The sequence below is a fragment of the Pygoscelis adeliae genome, unplaced genomic scaffold (assembly GCF_000699105.1).
Source record: "Pygoscelis adeliae isolate BGI_AS28 unplaced genomic scaffold, ASM69910v1 Scaffold124, whole genome shotgun sequence".
Lineage (NCBI taxonomy): Eukaryota > Metazoa > Chordata > Aves > Sphenisciformes > Spheniscidae > Pygoscelis > Pygoscelis adeliae.
In genome coordinates this window covers 5,516,822-5,536,776 of record NW_008824791.1, presented here as the reverse complement: position 1 = coordinate 5,536,776, position 19,955 = coordinate 5,516,822, and the positions used below count along the sequence as shown (strand labels likewise).

Genomic DNA, 19,955 nt, shown 5'->3' with positions numbered 1-19,955 from the left:
CAAATAGCACTTACTGAAACTACGCCCTGGCGCAATACCAACTGCGCCAGGTTTGGCTCTCTCCACTCGCCAGCATTCCGCCAGCAATGTGAGACTCTGGAACAAGCCACATGTACCCCCAGTTTCAGGCTACTAGAAAGTGTGCAGCACAGCTCTCACCTTATTTCAAATGCTAAGTAGGAACAATACCGTTACCTTTACTGCCACCATTTCCCATTTGCCAGCAGAGGACACATTTACCCTTCCTTGAAGTTAGGCAGCTCTTCAGGTTTTTATGAAGAACGTGTGGACAAGGATGCTGAGGCACTTTCTGTTACCGCTACGTGCTCAAGTCAACTTCTTTGAAAGCCTTCCAGAGGATCAAAATAAGGTGCCTCAGACAGACAAGACAAACATCTCTACAGTCAGTGGTGTTGTTCCAGGTGGCCTGCTGGAAGCACTAGAAATTGAGACGTTTTTGCTTTGGGGGAAGGAGGCTAGGGCTTACCAAAACCTGTGAATTTACTAAAGCCAGAGATCCTAGCAAGTACCGAAGTTAACAACACAGGTGCTTCTCTCCATTTACCAACATGCTGAGGAAAGCCTGTGATCACTTACAACTACTAGAAAATGCTTATTTCTGATAATTTTTGGTAACACAGGTAAGTATCACAGAATTTCTTCTAACCAAACATCAGAAAAGCTTTGGCAAAAAGAATGACTGAAAATATTTTGTAAATGTTAACCCACGGGAGAATGCAATGAGGATAGGAACAAGGTTCTTATATTTCTACAACCAGCTTATAGATGAAAACGGACATACCTTGGAGAAAGCAGACCCCCCTAAGTCTAGTCCCTGTGCTAACAGAACCACACCACCTAAGTCACTGTGGCCAACTCCTGCAATATAAGAATACTGTGAATTCAGAGGTTTTCCCAGGTTTTATAACTTCCAGGTTTTATCACTTTTCCCAAAGTGTTAAGGTAAAATCTCTCTTTTTTTTTTTTTAAAAGTTAGGTTCCTCTTTTTTGTAGCTGTATGAATATGCTTGAGAACACTCTTCCAAAAGGCTCAAGAACCAGAAGAGGAGATATTGCAAGCTGCCTTTACTCTGATCCGTTCTTAAATAATTTTCATTCTGCTGGTGGAAGGTCAGGAGAATTTTTGGCCTCAAGGGCTTGTCAGCATTGGATGCATTAGTATACCTTCCATACAATTTACACCTCAGCCCCAGAGATGCAAAGATCGGCTCTAAGACACGCAGGGTCCTGTTCTTGAGCACACATGGAGATATATCCTCCTTGCACCTAGTCATCAGCATCCCGTTCAACCTCCTGTCATGGCCCTAGGGCTAACCACCAGCCTCAACTCAAAGAACCTTCCCCTCGCCATTCGTATTTACTAACGTTTCATAATTCACCACGCCAGAAGCTTAAGAAGTCTGTTGACTGCTAGACCTTTGTCCCTCAGATTTCTTTTCAAAGCCTTTTGAAACTACTGCACAGCCTCCACCTCCTTCCCATTTGGAACGTCACCATATTTTCCCTTCTAGAAACACAGAATGTTTCTATGTTTCGCTAGCATTTTACATTTGTGTAGCACCTGATTCTTGAAAAATCTTGTCTGGACCCAAAATGACCTCAAGTGACTATCACAGTGGCACAAAAGTACATCTTGCTTCAAATGCTGTGTTGTTTTCTTGTATGCTGACCTGAGATCCTTGTATGTGTTCCCATCTGTACTGTGCTTAGCTGCAAAACTATGAGCCGCTGTGATTCCCTTTCTCCATGTCCGTCCTCAATCCAGTCTTTGTCTTACTTGTCTGAAAGATTGCAAGCAGAGGACAGGGCAGGGTCTGACGTCTCTGGTGCTTACAACATTGGGGCTCACGTACTTAGGTTTTTAGATTGTATGTTATACAGAGGAACAACTCCTAGTCACAACAGGCTTGCAAATCCACTTAGAGTAAGTGGATTACAGTAAGGCTTTTATAACGTTGATGACTGTTCTGTTGCAGCACATTTAGGTTATGCTTATTTCTATTACCTTTCCTTTGAATTAAACAGTGGGAGCAGGCAGCCAAGGAAAACACAGGTATTATTTCTAATAATCTAGTTCCACAGCAAGTTAATGAGGGAAATAAGTCATTTTAAAGCTTTCTAAAATTGAATGATATTTTTTTAACAAGAACTTCACATGGTCAATTCATTAAGTATCCTGGTATACCAAGATCTCAAATTTGGAGGCTTCACCCCCTCATTAGAAACACCATCAGTTCAGTCTGTGTCTATAAGTATATCCTGCACATGCTTATAGCCAGTGGATAAGATATGCCCTTGCAGTGGGTTGACCCCCAACCAACAGCCAAACACCCACCCTGACTCCCTCTCATTCCTCTCCTGCAGGAAGGGGAAAAAATAAAAGGAAGACAAGAAGACTCATGGATTGAGATAATGACAGTTTGACAGGGAAAGGAAAGCTGCGCATGCAAGCAAAGAAAAACAGGAATTCGTTCACTACTTCCCATCAGCAGGCAGATCTTTAGCTACTTCATGGGAAGCAGCACCTCGACATGTACAACAGTTGCTTGGGAAGACCGCCATAACCACAAACATCTGCCCTTCCTCCTCCTTTCACTGAGCTTTTAATGCTGAGCTTGACATCAAGTGGTATGGAATATCCCCTTAGTCAGTTCGGGTCAGCTGTCTTGGCTCTGTCCCCTCCCAACCTCTTGCTCATCCCCAGCCTGCTTGCTTGGGAGGGCATGGGGGAGAGAAAGCCTTGAGAGAAAGCAAACACTGTTCAACAACAGCCAAAAAAGTGGTGTGTTATCAACACTGTCCTAGCCACAAATGCAAAGCACAGCACCATCCGGGCTGCCACGAAGAAAGTTAGCTCCATCCCAGCCAGACCCAGTACAATCTCAATGCCTTATTCCACACCATTCACATCAGGCTCAGGTCACACATTATCTGATACATCTAAGTATCCTCTGTCCCATTCATACATTGTTTAATTTCTATACCCTACTCAAACCTTTTCATTCTATGTTTCTCATTCCTGAAATTCCTTCTTAGCAACACTTACAATTTATACTACATACTTAAACCATTTTTACATCCAATAGTCAGGTTTATACATCCTCATTAACCACTATGCCTTGTCCCTTGACATATATACAGATGTTATCCCCCCATTCCATGCTCCCCCTCCCCCAAATGTCCATAAGAACAGTCGATGACTTTGGTCCTATCTGTCAAGGAGATCACTCAGGACAGGAGAAGCAGCGTGTTGGATTGTTGAGCACCAAGACCGCTTGGGCTGGGTCAGCGCTGCACTCATATGGTTCCTTGTGAGGCTCATTCTCTGTCGGTTCAGGTGATTTCTACTGTATTACTTCCTATATCATACAAGTCAAATCATGGATTATTTTCACCCAGGGATAAATCTCCTTGAGGTACACACCAGATTTCCACTTCCTTCTGCACCACTCACCATGTGCACCTGGGTCCCTGAGCAAAGACAATCCCACAAATGGGCTTTTCTTTTCCCAAGGGAGAGCAACTCACACTGCTTTTCCCAGCCGCTCACCTGTATGTACTACGAGGACCTCATCTCATCCCACAGTATGTGGGGGCTTTGTTTGGGCAGAACCAGGGCAGACAGTAGATCATCTGGTGTTAACCAGCCAAGTGGCTTCTGCTAAATTTATGTCCCACTGCTTCCATTCCCCAGCACCCTATGCTTTCAGCATAGTCTTTAACAGTCCATTGTATCATTCAGTCTTTCCAGAGGCTTGTGAGTGATAGGGTACATGATGCACCAAATCAGTGCCATGTTTCTTGGCCCAGGAGTGTATGAGTTTATTTCAGAAATGAGTGGCACTGCCTGACTCGATTCTTTCTGGGGTACCATGACACAGAACTTGACTTTCAAGGCTCAGGATGGCATTTTAAGCAATGGCATCGTTTACGGGGTATGTCTCGAGTCACCCAGTAGACGCTTCCACCATGGTAAACACACAGCACTTGCCTGTTCCGGTCCGTGGTGGCAGGTTCAGAGTGGTGGTCCAGTATAGCCGATTTGCCAGGCCTCACCGTATTGATATCCCAGCCACCTCCCTCCCTCTATTCCAGGGAGACTTTACTCACATGGGTCACTTGATTGCAGTGCATGTTTCACATGTGTGATGGCCTCAACAGTCAGGGCCACCCCTCAATCACAAGCCCATTTTTTCATTGTATCTCTCCCAGTTACTGTCCTTATCTTAAATTATTCACGCTTTTTCATCCTATTTTCTCCCCCTGTCCTGTAGAGGAGGGGAGTGAGAGCGGCTCAGTGGCCATCTGCCTGCTGGCCAAGATTAACCCATCACAGTCCTTTTTTTGGCATCCAACACGGGGCGCACAGATTTGAACTGGTAACCTCTTGATCTGCAGTCAAATGCTGCTGGCCCAGGTCAATCCACCACAATCCAAACCTGCTCCCTTTAAGACATTTCTTATAGCTGGAGAAGGCTCTTGCCTAGAGCAAAGATCAGGCTTGCCTCGCATGACCTCCTTGACTGAGTTTTTGAGTATAATTAGCAGTAGAACGAAATTCAAAGCTGCTGAGAAATGCATGTGAGTAGCACTTCTGCAGGCAAGGACAAGGCAGCTTATCAAGGTGTTGAACATATTCAGTGAAACTTGGTTAAATAAATCATCTTTTAAATCAACCTTTGCCCAATCAAAGTCCAGCCTTACTTATAGGTACAACCGCAGGAGGGGCAGCAAAAGAGAATTCCTGTGAAGGCTGCTCCACACAGACATACAGGTAAGAAATTCCTTTTTTGCTAATCCCTCTTTCCTTAGAAAACTCCTTTTTACGATCCCGATAATTTTGCATGTAAAGCTTTCATGGATTAAAAGGAGTAGTATGCAGTGCACTGTAACCTTCCCTCCATTTCTAAATATGACGAAATAATCTCCATTAAAACCTACTGTTTCTTCAGCTTTGTGTACCACTGGTTTTGCATGTTAACTTCAGGAATTAGCACAGATTCCCAGTGTTTGTCAAGAAAAACTGCTCTGAGTTGTAGTTGCGAGCAATACAGTCTGATGGGTTCCAAACAAGGTCCAAATAGGGCAGTCCATCCCTATATGGAGTTAGTGCAACTACACAGAGACTCAAAAAAGTACAAGGCACCTGACCAAGGGGAACAAGTGAATCATGATCTGCAGGCCCCCATCCCTGCATGCCAAAATTCTCCATATTCTCCAGCTTCAGTGACATCTGTGCCAAACCCCCACCATACATCCATACTGTTCTATATGCTGCCCAGCTAACCTCAACAACGCACTTTCAGCTTCAATAGCAAACAGTCTGTAGCATGGGTAGCCACAGAGGTGGTTTTGCAGTAGGCTGCTATCATGGAAGGATCTGACTGCCAGCTACTTCTAAAAACAGGAAAAGAAAAAAAAGGCCAGTTCCCACGTACATTAGTCACACAGGTGATATAAAGAGAAGAAAATCCATGGAGTTGCGAAGAATCTTTACAAACAAACATGAATTTTCTTAGTATTTATTAGGCTGTGATTAATGGCTAATCTCTGCAACGCAACTTTGGCTTTTTGACAGACTTCTGTCAGTAGAGAGAGGCAGAATAAAAATATCTTTCCAGTATAATGCATATCAAGTTTGCTAATTACCTGGACTTTCCAACTGGAGGAAGTTGTCTTCATTTGTCTTGTTCTTCTATCATCATGCATCTTGGGCAGGAGTTCCTAAGACAACTATCTTTGGAGTTGTTCACTGGTCACAACTATTGCTTACTTTCAGTACATAGTATTCCTGCTAACGATACGCATCACCCAAACCAGAGTTTCATTACATCATAAAAGCATAGAATAGTTCAGGTTGGAAGGGACTTCTGGAGGTCACCTGGTCCAATGCCCCATACAAAACAGGGCCAACTTAGATCGGGTTGCTCAGGGCCCCATCCAGGTAAGTATCTCCCAGGATAGAGATTCCACAGCCTCTCTGGGCACCTGCTTCCAGTATCTGGCAGCCCCCAAGATGAAAAGCTGTCCTTATGGCTGTCTAATTGGAATTTCCCTTGCTGCAGCCTGTGTCTGTTGCCTCTCATCCCATCACTGTTAATTTCCAAGAAGAGTCTGGCTCTGTGAGTTAGGCAGTTGAAGACATCAGTAAGATCTTCCCTTTCTTCCCAAGACTGAATGAACCCAGCTCTCTCAGCCTCCTTAAACATTATGTGCTCCAAAACCTAAATCACCTCAGTGGAAAGGCTCCAATATGTCAATTACTTGGGGAGCTCAAAACTGGAGACAGTACTTGCATGTGGTCTCACAAGTGCCAAAGAGAGGGGAACAATCCCTTCCATTGACCTGCTGGCTACATTCTGATACCACCCAGTATACAGTTGACCTTCTTCACTGCAAAGGTACACCTGACTCATGTTCAACTTGGGCATTTGAGTGCTGTCCAGCAACACCACCTTCTGGCCAGACAGCAGTCAGCCTGTATTGCTGTGCATGGTCTAGATACAGGGTTTTTTTTTCCACTTTTCTTTGTTGAACTTCATGAGATTCTTGTCAGCCCATTTCTCCAGCCTGCTGAGGTCCCTCTAAATAGCAACCCTAACCTCCAGCCTGTTGACTGCTCCCCCTCAATTTGGTACCATCTACCAGCTTGTTGAGAATGTATTCTGTCTCGCCATCTGTATCGTAAAGAAAGATGTTAAACAGTATCAGTCCCAGTACCAACTCTAAAGAATGCCACTAATAACCAGCCAACAGCTGGATTATATACCACTGATCAAACCCCTCTGAACCTAGTGGCCCAGCCAATTTTCTGCATCATCTAGTAGTCTGCTTATCCAGTACCTATGTCACCAAATTGGCTACACTGACTACTAGAGACTATCAAAGTCATTGCAAAAGTTGAGGTGAACAGCATCCACTGCTCTCTGCCTGTCACAGAGCCAGTCCACTCATCATGTAAAGTTATCAGGTTCATCAGCTATCATAAAAATCAGTAAATCCATACTGTCTGATCCCAAACACCTTCCTGTCCTTGGCACATGTGCCTTGACACAGCTTCTAGGAGGATTTGCTCCAAAACCTCCAGAGGACAAAGGTCACTGCCTAACAGCAATCTGGTAGCAATCCCCAGCACCCAGTATACTCTTTAACCAGCTGGCCTCAAATTCTCTGGGGAAGTAACACAGCACCCTGGAGACACTGACTGGAAGTTCTCCTCCAGTTGTCACACATTCATTGAGAAATCATTTGAATCAAACTGCTGCAGTTACTTCAGCAGCCTGTCATTTCTAAACCAAATTTAATTTCTTTCCTTTCTCACACAACATCACATTTGTATATTGATTACATCTCATGTCATTGTTAAAGTCATCAGGGCTGGAGGCAAAGTTCTAGTCAGACAGCAAATTGAGGCTTTATGGTCATTTCAGGATTCATGTGAGAATTGCGAGACAAGCATACTGTCTCAACTCCTCTGTTTTGTTCCACACAGACCAGGCAGTGTTAAATTACCTCTCCTGCAAGTGATTACCTGATGGCACACTCACATTGTCAGTATGCCTGAATATTCCACGCTTTTGTTAGACCTCATAATACCTGCACATTCATACCTTACCCCAGTCTCACATATAACGATATACCAAAGTGAAATAGCTCTGTTAGCTCCTCTTTATAACAGAACCAAACAGTGTTTAATTAGGATTCAGAGGCAGAGGAAAACATGGACAGCTCCAGGAACTTTGACCCTACCAGCAACTTCTAAAGGACACAGAAATAAAGCAAGTGCACCATTTTGTATGAAAACTGAGACACAGAGATAGCGAACCCAGCTAGAAGAAAAAAAAAGCTTTGTAAGTGGAGAAAAGGGTCTTCCTAGTTCCTTTGTAGTCCTTGCGTTCCACCCTCCAGTGCAAACCCTGCATTCATTAACAATAACACTCCAGTTACAGTATCTTTTCCTGAAACTTAATTTTGTTTAGCTAAAATAACTAAGAACAGGAAAGCCTGGTTAGGACAATGAGGTCCTTCCTTGATCCCCCCTGTTCGTCCATCTGCACAGGTTGCCCAGAGAAGTTGTAGAGTCTCCATCCTTGGAGATATTCAAAAGGCTGAGAGCGCTGGGACTGTTCAGCCTGGAGAAGCAAAGGCTCAGGGGAAACTTATCAATGTATAAAAATATCTGAAGGGAGGCTGCAAAGAAGATGGAGCCAGACTCTTCTCAGTGGTGCCCAGCGACAGGACAAGAGGCAATGAGCACAAACTGAAACACAGGAGGCTCCATCTGAACGTAAGGATACTTTTTTTACTGTGAGAGTGACTGAGCACTGGCACAGGTTGCCCAGAGAGGTAGTGGAGCCTCCCTCCTTGGAGATATTCAAAAGCTGTCTGGGCTTGGTCCTGGGGAACTGGCTCTAGGTGGCCCTGCTTGAGCTGGGAGGTTGGACCACATGACCTCCAGAGGTCCCTTCCAACCTTGACCATTCTGCAATTCTGTGAAATCCCATTTTGTCACATAACTTTCCTATAGTGTTCCAGTATTTTTGTGCTGCCGTTATTTTTCTTCTGGAAGACTTAATTCTGGTATTAAATCCTCACCTCAATTTTCAGTATGTTATCACAGGCAGACAACTTCTTTCTTCCAGTTCTGCATCTTGCTTAACTTCATTTGAGATAGGGAGGCAAGAAAAGTGAGGAGGGAGAGGGAGAAAGGATTGGTTTCTTCTCCCTAACCTTGTTAACTAGCTTCAACTTTGCACAGCTGGATATCCAGGGAAACAAAACCCCAAGAATTCTGAACCAAATTCTCAACATGTATTTAGAGGGAACGTATCTAGGAAAGCTTACTGTTTTTACTCACACATATCTTTTCCATCCTGTCTGGTAGAGATGACTTCTGTTCTCCAGCCCCGAGAATGTAAAGTGACCAAAAAACCCCAAAAGAGCTACGGATTCTACCTGCGTATTGAGAAAGACACAGCAGGCCATCTCATCCGGAACGTGGAAAAGAACAGTCCAGCTGAAAAGGCTGGCTTGAAGGATGGAGACAGAGTCCTCAGGGTTAACGGTGTGTTTGTAGACAAGGAGGAACATGCACAGGTACATCTCTGTTTAGTCTGGGATCCACACCACTCCCCCATTATCCAGACCCACTGCCACTATGTGAAGCTTCCTCTTCCAGTTTTTATGGCATCTTCGGCTAAGAAATCCAAGAGCTGAGTCAACTGCTCTGAGTATCTCCCTGCATCATTCATTACCCACCATGGGCATGAAATGTCTTTGAGGTACCTCCATAGTGCATAAGCAGAGGGATGAGAACAAAAACAGTAGATGGTGCAACCCTTCCTGGGGAGAGCTTTTAGGTCAATCACTCTAGCACCTGCTTGCCGTTTCACCTTGTCCACTGCAGGTGGTGGAGATTGTCAAAAACAGCGGGAATTCTGTTGTACTTCTTGTTCTGGATGACGCATCCTATCAAAAGGCAGAAAAGGAGGGAGTGAACTTGGAAGAGCTGGGTCAAAAGGCGTCAACAGGACAGCAGCAGGAGCAGCAGTCCCCACCGCCCATGGCAAATGCAGCAATCACTGCAGTTCCACAACCCCAGCTCTGCTACCTAGTGAAGGAGGAGAATGGCTATGGCTTCTCTCTGAAAACCACAGAAGGTGAGAGCCTGGGTAGAAGAGATGGTGTATATATATATATATGGCAGCAGGGACAGAGGCAACCACAGTTAAGACGTGGGGGCCAATGGGGACACACAAACTGCTCTTGCTAACAGAGAGAAGCAGCAAGATGAGTTCAGATCCATCTCTAGTCCATTTCTGTACAGCATACACAGTGCACAGTTTTCTGAGGACCGCATTTCTTATGGGGTGGAGAAAAGATTAAAAAAAAAAAAGAGATTAAAAGAATGAGCCATTTTCTGCTTGTTATTTAAACCCACTTACCAAAACCAAACTTGCAGTCCTTGCTCAAATACCAGATATACACTCAAGATGCTACATTAAGTCCTGTTCCATTCCTCCAAATCACCTCAGGAATGGAAGGCAATTTCCACACCTTCTTTTTCTGTGATTTCCACAAACCTTTTTGATGTTCTTTTCACACAAGGTTCTAGACAGCTGTAATAAACGCTTTTCCTGATTTGTAAGTTATTTCATTTAGAAAGCAAGGGATTTTGAACCTCTTCCACATATGCCTTTCTTCCAAGGCCATTCTTCCAGGGAAGTCTTCTGGAAAGCATCACCTCTAAAAAGGGTATTTTGGAATGCAATATAGCTGAAAAACCAAACATGGAAGCCTTCCAAACACAGGAAATTATGAAATGTATAAACCAGCAATAAAAGCAGCTCCTCACTTCAAACAGGGGGAATCAAATCCCTTTCAGCTATCTTAATCAGCCCCTTTGGCACTCTTGGTAGAGAAGTAAGATTGTTTGAGCAGCAGATAGTGAACAAATGCCTCGCTCCCCCACAGAAGTGATTTTTCCAGGTCAGAATAAGAGATAGAGGTGTGACTACCTGGAAGGTTTGTGGTGCCACTGTAATCTGCACGTAAGTAGAGACCACGAGCCTCTAAGGGTATCAGTGCCGAGTTTCCCTAACCATTAAATTCAGGCATATTTCAATGACTTACCCTGTGTAATGAGTTTTCATTTATTTTAGGACAGAAGGGGTTGTTCATAGTAGAGCTTTCATCACAAGGAGCAGCTGCAAAGGCTGGTGTCCAAAATAATGATCGCCTGATTGAAATCAATGGAAAAAATGTGGAAAATGACACACATGAGGAAGTGGTGAAAAAGGTATTTGTTTGTATATTGACTCATCTTCTGTTCTGGCCCACTTTCACAGCAACCTGTGAGGGTTACTGAGGAGGCAGGTCCGGCTGATCTGAATGCTTCACAGTAAATCTTGGAAGCTGCTGTTCGTGTATCATCAACATGGCAGAGTACCCCTCTGCTTTGGCTCTGCTGTCAAGCAGCCTCTTGAACTGACCCTGAATACTGCCATCAAGACAGGCCAAAGAATTTTAAATAACAGAAGTATATTGCTGCCAGGAACCCTATTAAATAAATCATGCTCTGTTCCTAGAAGTCCTGGAAATACTCCTAATGGTAAGGGGGCAAGTCATCAAATGTGGTTTTCAGGGCAGGAAAAGGGGGAGCTCTCTGATGATACAGTTAGCACGGAACAGGGAAAATTCATGATTTTAGACAGTAGTTCCTTCTCCTGTTAAGTCCAAAACTAATGAAAATTACTGTGCAAGTAATTTTACCACCTGGCCTCAGCTGCAAAGAACATTGCTAATGAGGCTTCCAGCCTTCCACTATTGGCACTGCTAAAACGCAGCTGGAGCTGAAGAGATTTCAGAGTCATGAGACAGGCAGTACATGCTCTGGCCTTCCAGCATCACAATTCAGTGCACACTACTAACTATGGAACCGTGCAACACCTGTGTTTTGTTGAGCTGTAGTAGCATCAGGAGCAGAGTGACGCTGGTTAAGATGAGTAAAGAGGGCATCCATTAGACTAGAAAGGAATAAGAGAAGAATGGACTTGGAGAGGTTGAACAGACAAAACAAAACCCCAAAACCTTAGAATCAGTAATACAAGGAGATGGAAGAGGACCAAGAGCGACAAAAACTTCACTCGTCACTGTAACTTAAAATAGTGGTATAGATGGCATGATATGTCTATATTGTAGAGTTCCACATCTAGGTAAGCCAAGCACTATCTACTGAGGCTCACTGGATTCTACTGGCACTGTATGCCACCCTCATGCCACACGACAGGTAATTCCCTAGAGGTCAGGAACACAGTATGAAATACAGAAAATTTCCTCATATATATGCTGGATCTTAAATGCCCGAGATCTTGTCATGGCCTAAATTTCTGACTGGAGGGGGGCGGGGGAATCAACTTACAGTAGCATGGCCTACACCTTATGGCTCATTCATCAACAGCACCCACACACCACTGTGTATCAGTACACCAGTTACCAAAGTATCTACAGTTCCCACACATTGTTGAAGGGGTGACATCTGAGACTGTACATGTACTGTCACAGGTAAAGAAGTCTGAAAATCATGTTATGTTTCTACTTTCAAATGAAGAAACTGACCACTATTACACAAGCCAGAAGATGGTACTGAGCAAAGAGAACGCCAGCCTACGATTGCTTCCCCTCAAACCACGACTTATTGAGATCCAGAAAGGAAAAAACGGTTATGGCTTTTATCTACGGATGGAAGAAAATACTGGTGGTAAGAAGCAAGTTAACACACAGACCATGACATTCGCTATACGGTTTCTTCCTGTACAAGGTTTGCAGACCTCATTCTCTTTGGCTTGTTACAGGTCATCTAGGAGAAGTCCTCTACAGACGTGTCATAAACAGGGCTACATCAGGAAATGGTCTCAACCTGAAGTGCAACTCTGACAATTAGCCTTTGCCATGCATTTTAATGTCTTTAAACTTACCAAGCATACGCCTTCACATCAATCTTTTTTCCCTTCTGACCTTAGATCATGTAATCAAGGATGTTGATTCTGGGAGCCCAGCAGCCAAGGCGGGTCTCAAAGACAATGATATCTTAGTAGCTGTCAATGGCGAGCAAGTGGATGGTCTAGATCATGAAAGCGTAGTGGGAAAAATTAAGCACTCTGAGGCAAAAACCACACTGTTGGTAGTGGATAAGGAGACTGACGCCATGTATAAACTGGTAAGAAAATGCAAGCTACTGCTAAGAATTGATAATTTATCATTATGAAGAGACATATGCAGCAATGAAACAGCCGGTCTGCTCTGACAGCCAGAGCTGTCTTCAACTTGCAGGAAATGTCTAAGATACACCCATACTTCAGCAACTCTCCTTGCACTTGTACAGCAAGTCACTAAACACCCAAATTTTTGGCCTCTTGCAGATTTCTATAGGCACTATTGGAACAATTCTAAATTTAAACACACAAGAAAGGTTAGAAGTTTAAGACAGCAAATTCAGAGCTATGCGGCTGTGTAACCATTTATGAACAAAATGAGTAACAAAATTCCCTTCTTACATAGATCAACATAGTAGTTTTCCACTCAGCCAGAAATTAATAGCAAAGAGTTCTTCATCGCAGCTCAAGTCTGAGTCATTAAAAAGGTTTCAAACAAAACATGTTGAGCATGGAAGCCTAATACAGATTTCACAACAGAAGTTTTTATGTTAACGAAGTTTTATTTGTCACTTTTTTCAGGCTCAAGTTTCCCCCTTCTTATACTACTACAAAGCACAAGATCCAACTCCAGCTAAAATGGAGGAAAGAATGGAGTTGCACACTGAGCAGAAAGTGAACCACAAGCCAAGAATCTGCAAGATGGTGAAAGGGCCTAGTGGATTTGGCTTCAGTTTAAACATGATCAAGAACAAGCCTGGACTGTTCATCAATGAGGTACTCATGTAGAATGAGAACAAGGAAAAGCTCAAGTAGTCTGTCAGACAGCTTCCTCCTTTCCGAAGGAGGAAGAAAAGCCACAAAAGACAAGTCTCTTCTCCAGCGCCCTCAGATAAGAGCTGTAATTTAAGTTAAAGTCAAGCTGACATTGTAGGACCAAGACAAAAAATAAGCACCAGAAAACATTCCTCATTCTGTCAGAGGTCTAGAGGGAAGGGGAATCCAGTTTTTGCTTCATTTTTGCTTTTATCCATGAGGCTGGCATGCTAAAATTAGTATTTTAAATAGATTTGAGTGTAGAACATCCTAAATGTAAGAGAGACACCTTCGCCCTGCTCTACCCCCCCTTCTCTGAATTCCACAGCTGGCAAAAGTCAAACCTCTACCATCTCAAATTATGTCTGTGCCTTTAGCTTTCTTGAGAGGAGGGGTTCCACTCATTACTAAGGAATCTGTGAAATGTAGTAAAGTTAACTTTAAAGTTACTGGACAGGGACCTGCAAATAATAAGAAAATTGGTTTTCCACCTGTCTTCATGATTCTACCATGCCACATTTCTGTAACGAAAGTCAATCAAAATCAAGATGCATCTTAAATTTCAAATTGATGGGTTCCATGTTTATTATGTCTACGCCTATTGCCTCTCCCAATTCATTTCTGCCCCACAAATCTCCCCTTCCCCATGTTTATTTTGCCATCTTGTAAGGAAAGCAGTAACACAATAGTCTAGCGAACCATCAGTTGTTAAAACTTTCCAAGTTTTATGCTAATATCACAGTTTGAACTTGCCTTTGCAGGTACGAAACCACGGGCCAGCTGACACAGCAGGTGTGGAAAATAACGACTTTTTGGTGGAAGTGAACGGGGTGAATGTGATGAATGAATCCTATGACAAAGTGGTGGCAAGAATCCAAGATAGTGGTGACAGACTAACGCTACTGGTGTGCAGCAAAGATGCTTACAAATACTTCCAGAGCCAGAACATTCCCATCACAGCCTCTATGGCAGATCCAGACCATGACACTCCTGAACCTCCTGCTTATACAGAAAACCATCCGTCAGAGCCAGAGAGAAACTCACCTGAACCAAGGGAAAGGGTGAGTAATACTGCATTAAGTAAATGTTAAGGGATCATCTAGGGGATAGGAAAAAAAAACTTTTTTCAGCTAGTATGTATTCCTGAGCCAGGATTTTTAACTTGAGCCTGGATTTTTACAAGTCAGTCTATGTTATTAAAAGGGAAGCTGTGGTCTGATTATCATAAACAACTCTTCCTTCCCCCACACATAATACAGACGAGTATCTTTAATGCAAGATTAAATCACAGAAAGGATGCACACACAAAGATTTTATGGAACAAGATAATCCAAATACGGTCATCCTTAATGAAGATGGGAAACAGGCAATACAATCCTGAAAGTGTGGGGGGGAAGTGCTTAAATACACCAAAAAGCATAAACCACTTTTGGGGAAATCAGGTGAAATATTTCAAAACAGATCATTTTGTAGAAGGAAGAGCAACTGATAGGTTATGATGACATTTTCTAGGAAATGTGCTGATTTGAAATTATTTTACTCACTTCATGCCATTAGAAAGAATCTGAAGCATGACAGAAGTCAGAAAAGCAGGAAGGTATTTCTTCTTGAAACAGTCATTTTGAACCCTCTGTGTACTCAGCCTTAAATATTTAAATGCTTCTTTTCTGATCATGCAAAAGAGACAGACAAGGAAGAATAAGACCAATACTGTCTCCTATTCATTTTTCATTAGCCTTGTCTGCAAATGTCCAGCTGCAAGTTTTTTCAAAAGTTTCTTAGTCACCAAGCTGCATTTTGCAGATCTGAAGTTAGCACCACTTTTGTGTGCAAATTCAGCAGGTATGGGAATTAAACAATCGGAAGCCTCTATTGAACAAATTTCTCTCTAAATGTACTTAACCAAAAAGCACTTCAACAACAAAAATCACATTTGTTGGCTCATTCTGCCATCCAAATAAGTACATGATTAGTGCAGATGAAAATAGGAGTCCTCCATAGCACTGCAGACTATCCAGCATGTTTACAAACTAAAAATAATCGGAACGTATTTTTTACTCCTCTGCAGGCAAGCTCATCCTCCTCTTCACAATCAGCTGCCTCTACAAGAGCAGACAGTGACAACGATGACACAAAGTTGTGAGGAGACAAACTATGCCAAGAACAAAAAAGAAACCTTCCAAATCCTCTTTCTTCAATCACTCTTTGCTACTACACCTCCCAGAACTTGAGTATTCCTAGGAGTGCCAAACCTGTAAAGGACTGCAACCTCTTGCTGAAATGCAGCTGCCTGAAATAAACACTTCAGTGTAACTTGCATTCATTTAACACACTGCAATTACACTTCATTGGCTTTCTGCCTTGTAAAACGGGCAGTTAGTCACTTCTGTAAAGGCTTAAATAACTAGAAGTATATAATTGAGCATACTGCAGCAGAAGGCAGAAACGTTTTATAGATTCATAAGCATCTTAGTCTTTTAAGGATAAGCTCTTTATTAAGAGCAACTGATTTCTCCCTGTCTCCCAGGAGAGGCAGTTCTCCCCCTAATCCAAGTCCATCAACTCAATCTCTGTGGCGACTCTTCTACGCTATATTTGCAGCAGTACAACAGCTGTGAAATGGCATAAGCCAATGTACTCTGCGCATTACGCTCCTTTCTCCTGCAAACATTGCAGAAATTTCTTTCAAACATTAAGCTAACTTCATAATTCATAACTCAAGACGTTTAAGCGCTCTCTCTCTCTGCATACAGTTGTGGATCATGGTAGTTAGAATAGCATACATAATTCAGGCAGGCAGGTTTGTCTAACTCCAAGCCAACACCACATTGCTTGAATGTGACATAAATGGCTCTGTAATACCACTGCTGTATACTTTGCCTCCTTGCTGTATACCGAAGACAACACAGAAATAAATTGTTTAGAGCAGCTATTTCCCCCCCTCCCTGGGTCTTACTCTTACCACCTATGATTTATGTTCCAGAACAATTTTAGAACAAACAAAGCCTAAGAGAGTGGCTATGGGAAGCTACAAGTTTAAGTCACATGAATTAATTTACTTTTATGCCTTGAATTACATCAAGAAGGGAAAATGCGCTACTGCAGAAGAATACACAGGTTGTGGGGAACACCAAATTTACAGCATGTAAGGTAAACAAATTTGTAACATATAAGGTAAACAAGGCATAGCTGTGGTCTTTGACTTCACACTGAACTCTAGCAAAGAGGAATCCAAAATCTCAGTTCCATTTATACAGGGAGAGAAAACAAAGTTGAGACTCAGCAACAGAAAGCTAATCTCCAGCTCTTAAGGACAGTAGGTACTGGTGATACACACTAGCATACGCTCCATACAGAAATGCAGTGAAATTCACTCCACTTCACTTCTGCCAGACGGCAAATCCTAGCCACTTTCTAGCTCACTTCCAGCCAAATCTTTGGGGCTGACAAAAGACAACTGTGATGCTTGTATGGGATATTACAAAAGCTTATTTAATTCCACAGACTCAAACATTCAACTCCAGAATTGCCATCCTCTGAATCCCAATTATGAGTTGATTTTCAAAAGTAAAATCACATTTCCTTGGTGCCTTCTACGAAGATGTTCTTCTAACAGTAAGAGGTCTCACCTCAGACAGCCTACTATGCAAGTTCCGATGCCCCTAGATATTGGTGTACCAAGGAGTGCCCTTATTCCTTGGCAATGAACTATCTCACATTCAATATGTGCACCCCTTTCCTTCAAGCCGTGGCACCTTAACAAAATGAGCCACAGAGCTTGATGATGATGCGTGTGGAAGTTCAAAGAGTCAGACACACTGCTGAACACACAGAATAGTCCTGGCTCTCCAAGTTTTGCAGTCCACAGGAATTGCAGCAGTGCAGTTGAAAGGACAGAGAGCAGTGTGGGATTGCAGTCCTTACTTAGAGGGCCATGTGCTTTTCTGGGGCTTGTTTGTGTGCTAAATAGAGAAAGAGGATACTGGACAGTGCACTAACTAGGAATATCACATCAAACCAACGATGATAAAAGTTGAACTGGAGCTCTCCCAGGACTTCTGTAATAATAGTGCGGTACTCTAGAGGCATACTCATCCGGATCAGGAGCACTGATGACACAAAGTACATACCCTGTAAATTAAAAAAGAGGAAGTAGTTATTGTTTCACAATTGGCTACGTGGCTAACATGGGTCAGCATACAAAGATTTTATTATGTGTATATGTACACACACACACACAAATATGTATGCATAAACATATACAGGCGTGCCCATGGTTCTATATACTCACCATTATCTGTGCTAAAAGCAGAACAATGACATTGGAGGACTTGCTGCTGGAAATGGCATAGAAGAACTAGGAAAAAAATTTTAAAAAGCACTGGAAATAAGCAGTCAAATAAGTCTGATGTGCCTTAGGACAGCATGAAAGGTACATACCATTCAATATTTTTTCATTTAAAAAAAAACAATAAAAAGCATACTTTCTGGAGGGGTGCCTGTACCCTACTTTCAGAAACCTGCAGTCTTAGTCTTAAACATGAATCTCCCTAAGCCAGTAGTACCATGTGGTAAGAGTCATATAACAATATATATTGAAGTTTAAGCTTAGGTACCAAAAGCCAGGTCAAGACAATTAGTCACATGTCTCCTGAGTTAATGCCTTTCCAGTCCTACCGGCAGCTCAAATTAAGCAATCTAAATTCTTTTGATCACCATCTCATCAACCTTACTAATAGGCTCTGGTTACAGCATCATTTTGAACCCTTGCTTACATTTAACATCTCCATCTCTTCCCGACAGTAATAACAATAGAGACTGAGTGGGGAAATATACTGCAGAAGGTATTTTTCCTCCCTTCCTCCCTCTGCAAGTATTTATATACAGATATTTAAAACATAAATGTGCATTGACAGTTTATACAGTATTTATCCCATCTAAAGTTAAGGATCTGATAACAGCTTTCCTGGTCCAAAACCACATAACAGTCCTGGCTCTTACCTTTGTAAGCGTGATTAACAATCCTCTAATAGAGGTAACAATGATTATTCCAACAAGAATAAAGGAAATGTGCTGAGACCAGAATTTCACCTGTATCAACAGGAAGAATACAGTTAAATCTCTAATGCTAACCCCATTTACACCACATTGTATAGCTGCCAATTCTTCAGGGTCTTTGTATTTCCTAATTGTACAGATATCCACTGTAGACAGGTTTATATAACAAACATTTTAATAAATATATTAGCAATTGTTTACTCCAAACACACGAGAAAAACAGACTGAGCTTACACCAATCACAAAGAACCCCGTATTCATAGGGATATATTTAAAAAGTGTATACAACAGAACACCTGTGTGCACGAGCAAACATAATTACTCTGTAGTTAAATGTATTAATCTAAGCAAGTTGACTAACATGCTTCCATTTGCCCAAAACAAACAAGCAAATCACTGCCTCTCTGGCAAGACCACATTACCATCCCAGCATAAAAATCAGTGTGAAAGCCAAGTTCATGGTGCATTTTCTCTTCCTCCTCAATAAGTCAGAAGTCAAAGACACATTCTCAGGGCTCTATCACTCTCTCCCTATCAGCAGTATGATTTTATTTAGATAAGATAGGAATTGCTGAAAAGGCTGTAAGAATTAATAAAGTCTCACATCAAACTGGATGCCCAGATAATTTACAGTGATCTCAATTCCTCTTGTGACTGGATCAGTCTTCCCCACACGGTCAAATACAATATTTATGGTTGCCTGCAAGAGAGATGGATTTACATTCAAACAAGAAAATAAAAGCATACCTCACTGCTACACATGAAACACATGCACGGCCTTTACTTTGTATCACCAAGGAAAGGGGCAGGGGGCAGTCGGATTGTCTAAGGTGCAAAATACACACATGTAAGCTTTGCTTGTCTAATGCTCTATACAAAAAGACAGATCCAGAGCTTTATTTCAAACAAGGGCCAGTTTCTTTCAGAATTTCCAGAAGCAGGATTTTAAGGAAACTGGAGCATTACTTGATGAACTGCATGTATAGCATAATCTATGCAGGGTGTGATATTTGCATATGTCCACATAAAACGCATTAAAACATTTACATACCATGAAGATTTTCCAGACACAATAGATGGAGAAAAAATAACCCAAAAAATTGAAGTATTTTCCCTGGAAAGTTTTGGAGTACTCTATTCTCTCCTGGAAATACAAAAGGAGGAAGGGGGAACAGAACACAAAAAAAGAGATATCACTTCCACAATCACCCACAACACAAAATTTTAATGGAGCACCAATAGTAGCAATATCCTTCTACACCTCTTAATTCAAATGTTTCTGAACTCAGAAGTTTTAATTCAAAAGTTTCTGAATGGCTGTAGGGACATGGGGCATACTCCAATATGTATCTGAACTGGAAGGAAATTGCCATCTAGACCCCAAATTAAAAGAAACAGATCCTCCTT

General features: G+C 42.3%; 2 protein-coding genes across 2 annotated transcripts in view; one reads left to right on the top strand and one right to left on the bottom strand.

The window, feature by feature from the left end:
- Positions 1–4,770: 4,770 nt before the first annotated feature.
- Positions 4,771–14,709, top strand: LOC103916858 (Na(+)/H(+) exchange regulatory cofactor NHE-RF3-like). The gene is given in 9 exon segments (XM_009323917.1): positions 4,771–4,795; positions 8,906–9,117; positions 9,428–9,680; positions 10,683–10,819; positions 12,085–12,280; positions 12,543–12,739; positions 13,257–13,451; positions 14,252–14,578; positions 14,581–14,709. Coding segments are annotated over 8 exon segments (1,644 nt in total). The 5' UTR covers positions 4,771–4,795; positions 8,906–8,907.
- A 2,210-nt stretch (positions 14,710–16,919) lies between these two features.
- The window catches only part of GPR89B (G protein-coupled receptor 89B), a 15,438-nt gene continuing 12,402 nt past the window's right edge, over positions 16,920–19,955 (bottom strand). Inside the window, exons 9-13 of the mRNA XM_009323916.1 lie at positions 19,600–19,692; positions 19,153–19,248; positions 18,492–18,581; positions 17,782–17,847; positions 16,920–17,621 (exon numbers count right to left, since the gene is read on the bottom strand). Coding sequence (XP_009322191.1) covers positions 17,415–17,621; positions 17,782–17,847; positions 18,492–18,581; positions 19,153–19,248; positions 19,600–19,692 — 552 coding nt within the window. The 3' untranslated portion in view covers positions 16,920–17,414. The remainder of the gene's footprint in view (positions 17,622–17,781; positions 17,848–18,491; positions 18,582–19,152; positions 19,249–19,599; positions 19,693–19,955) is intronic.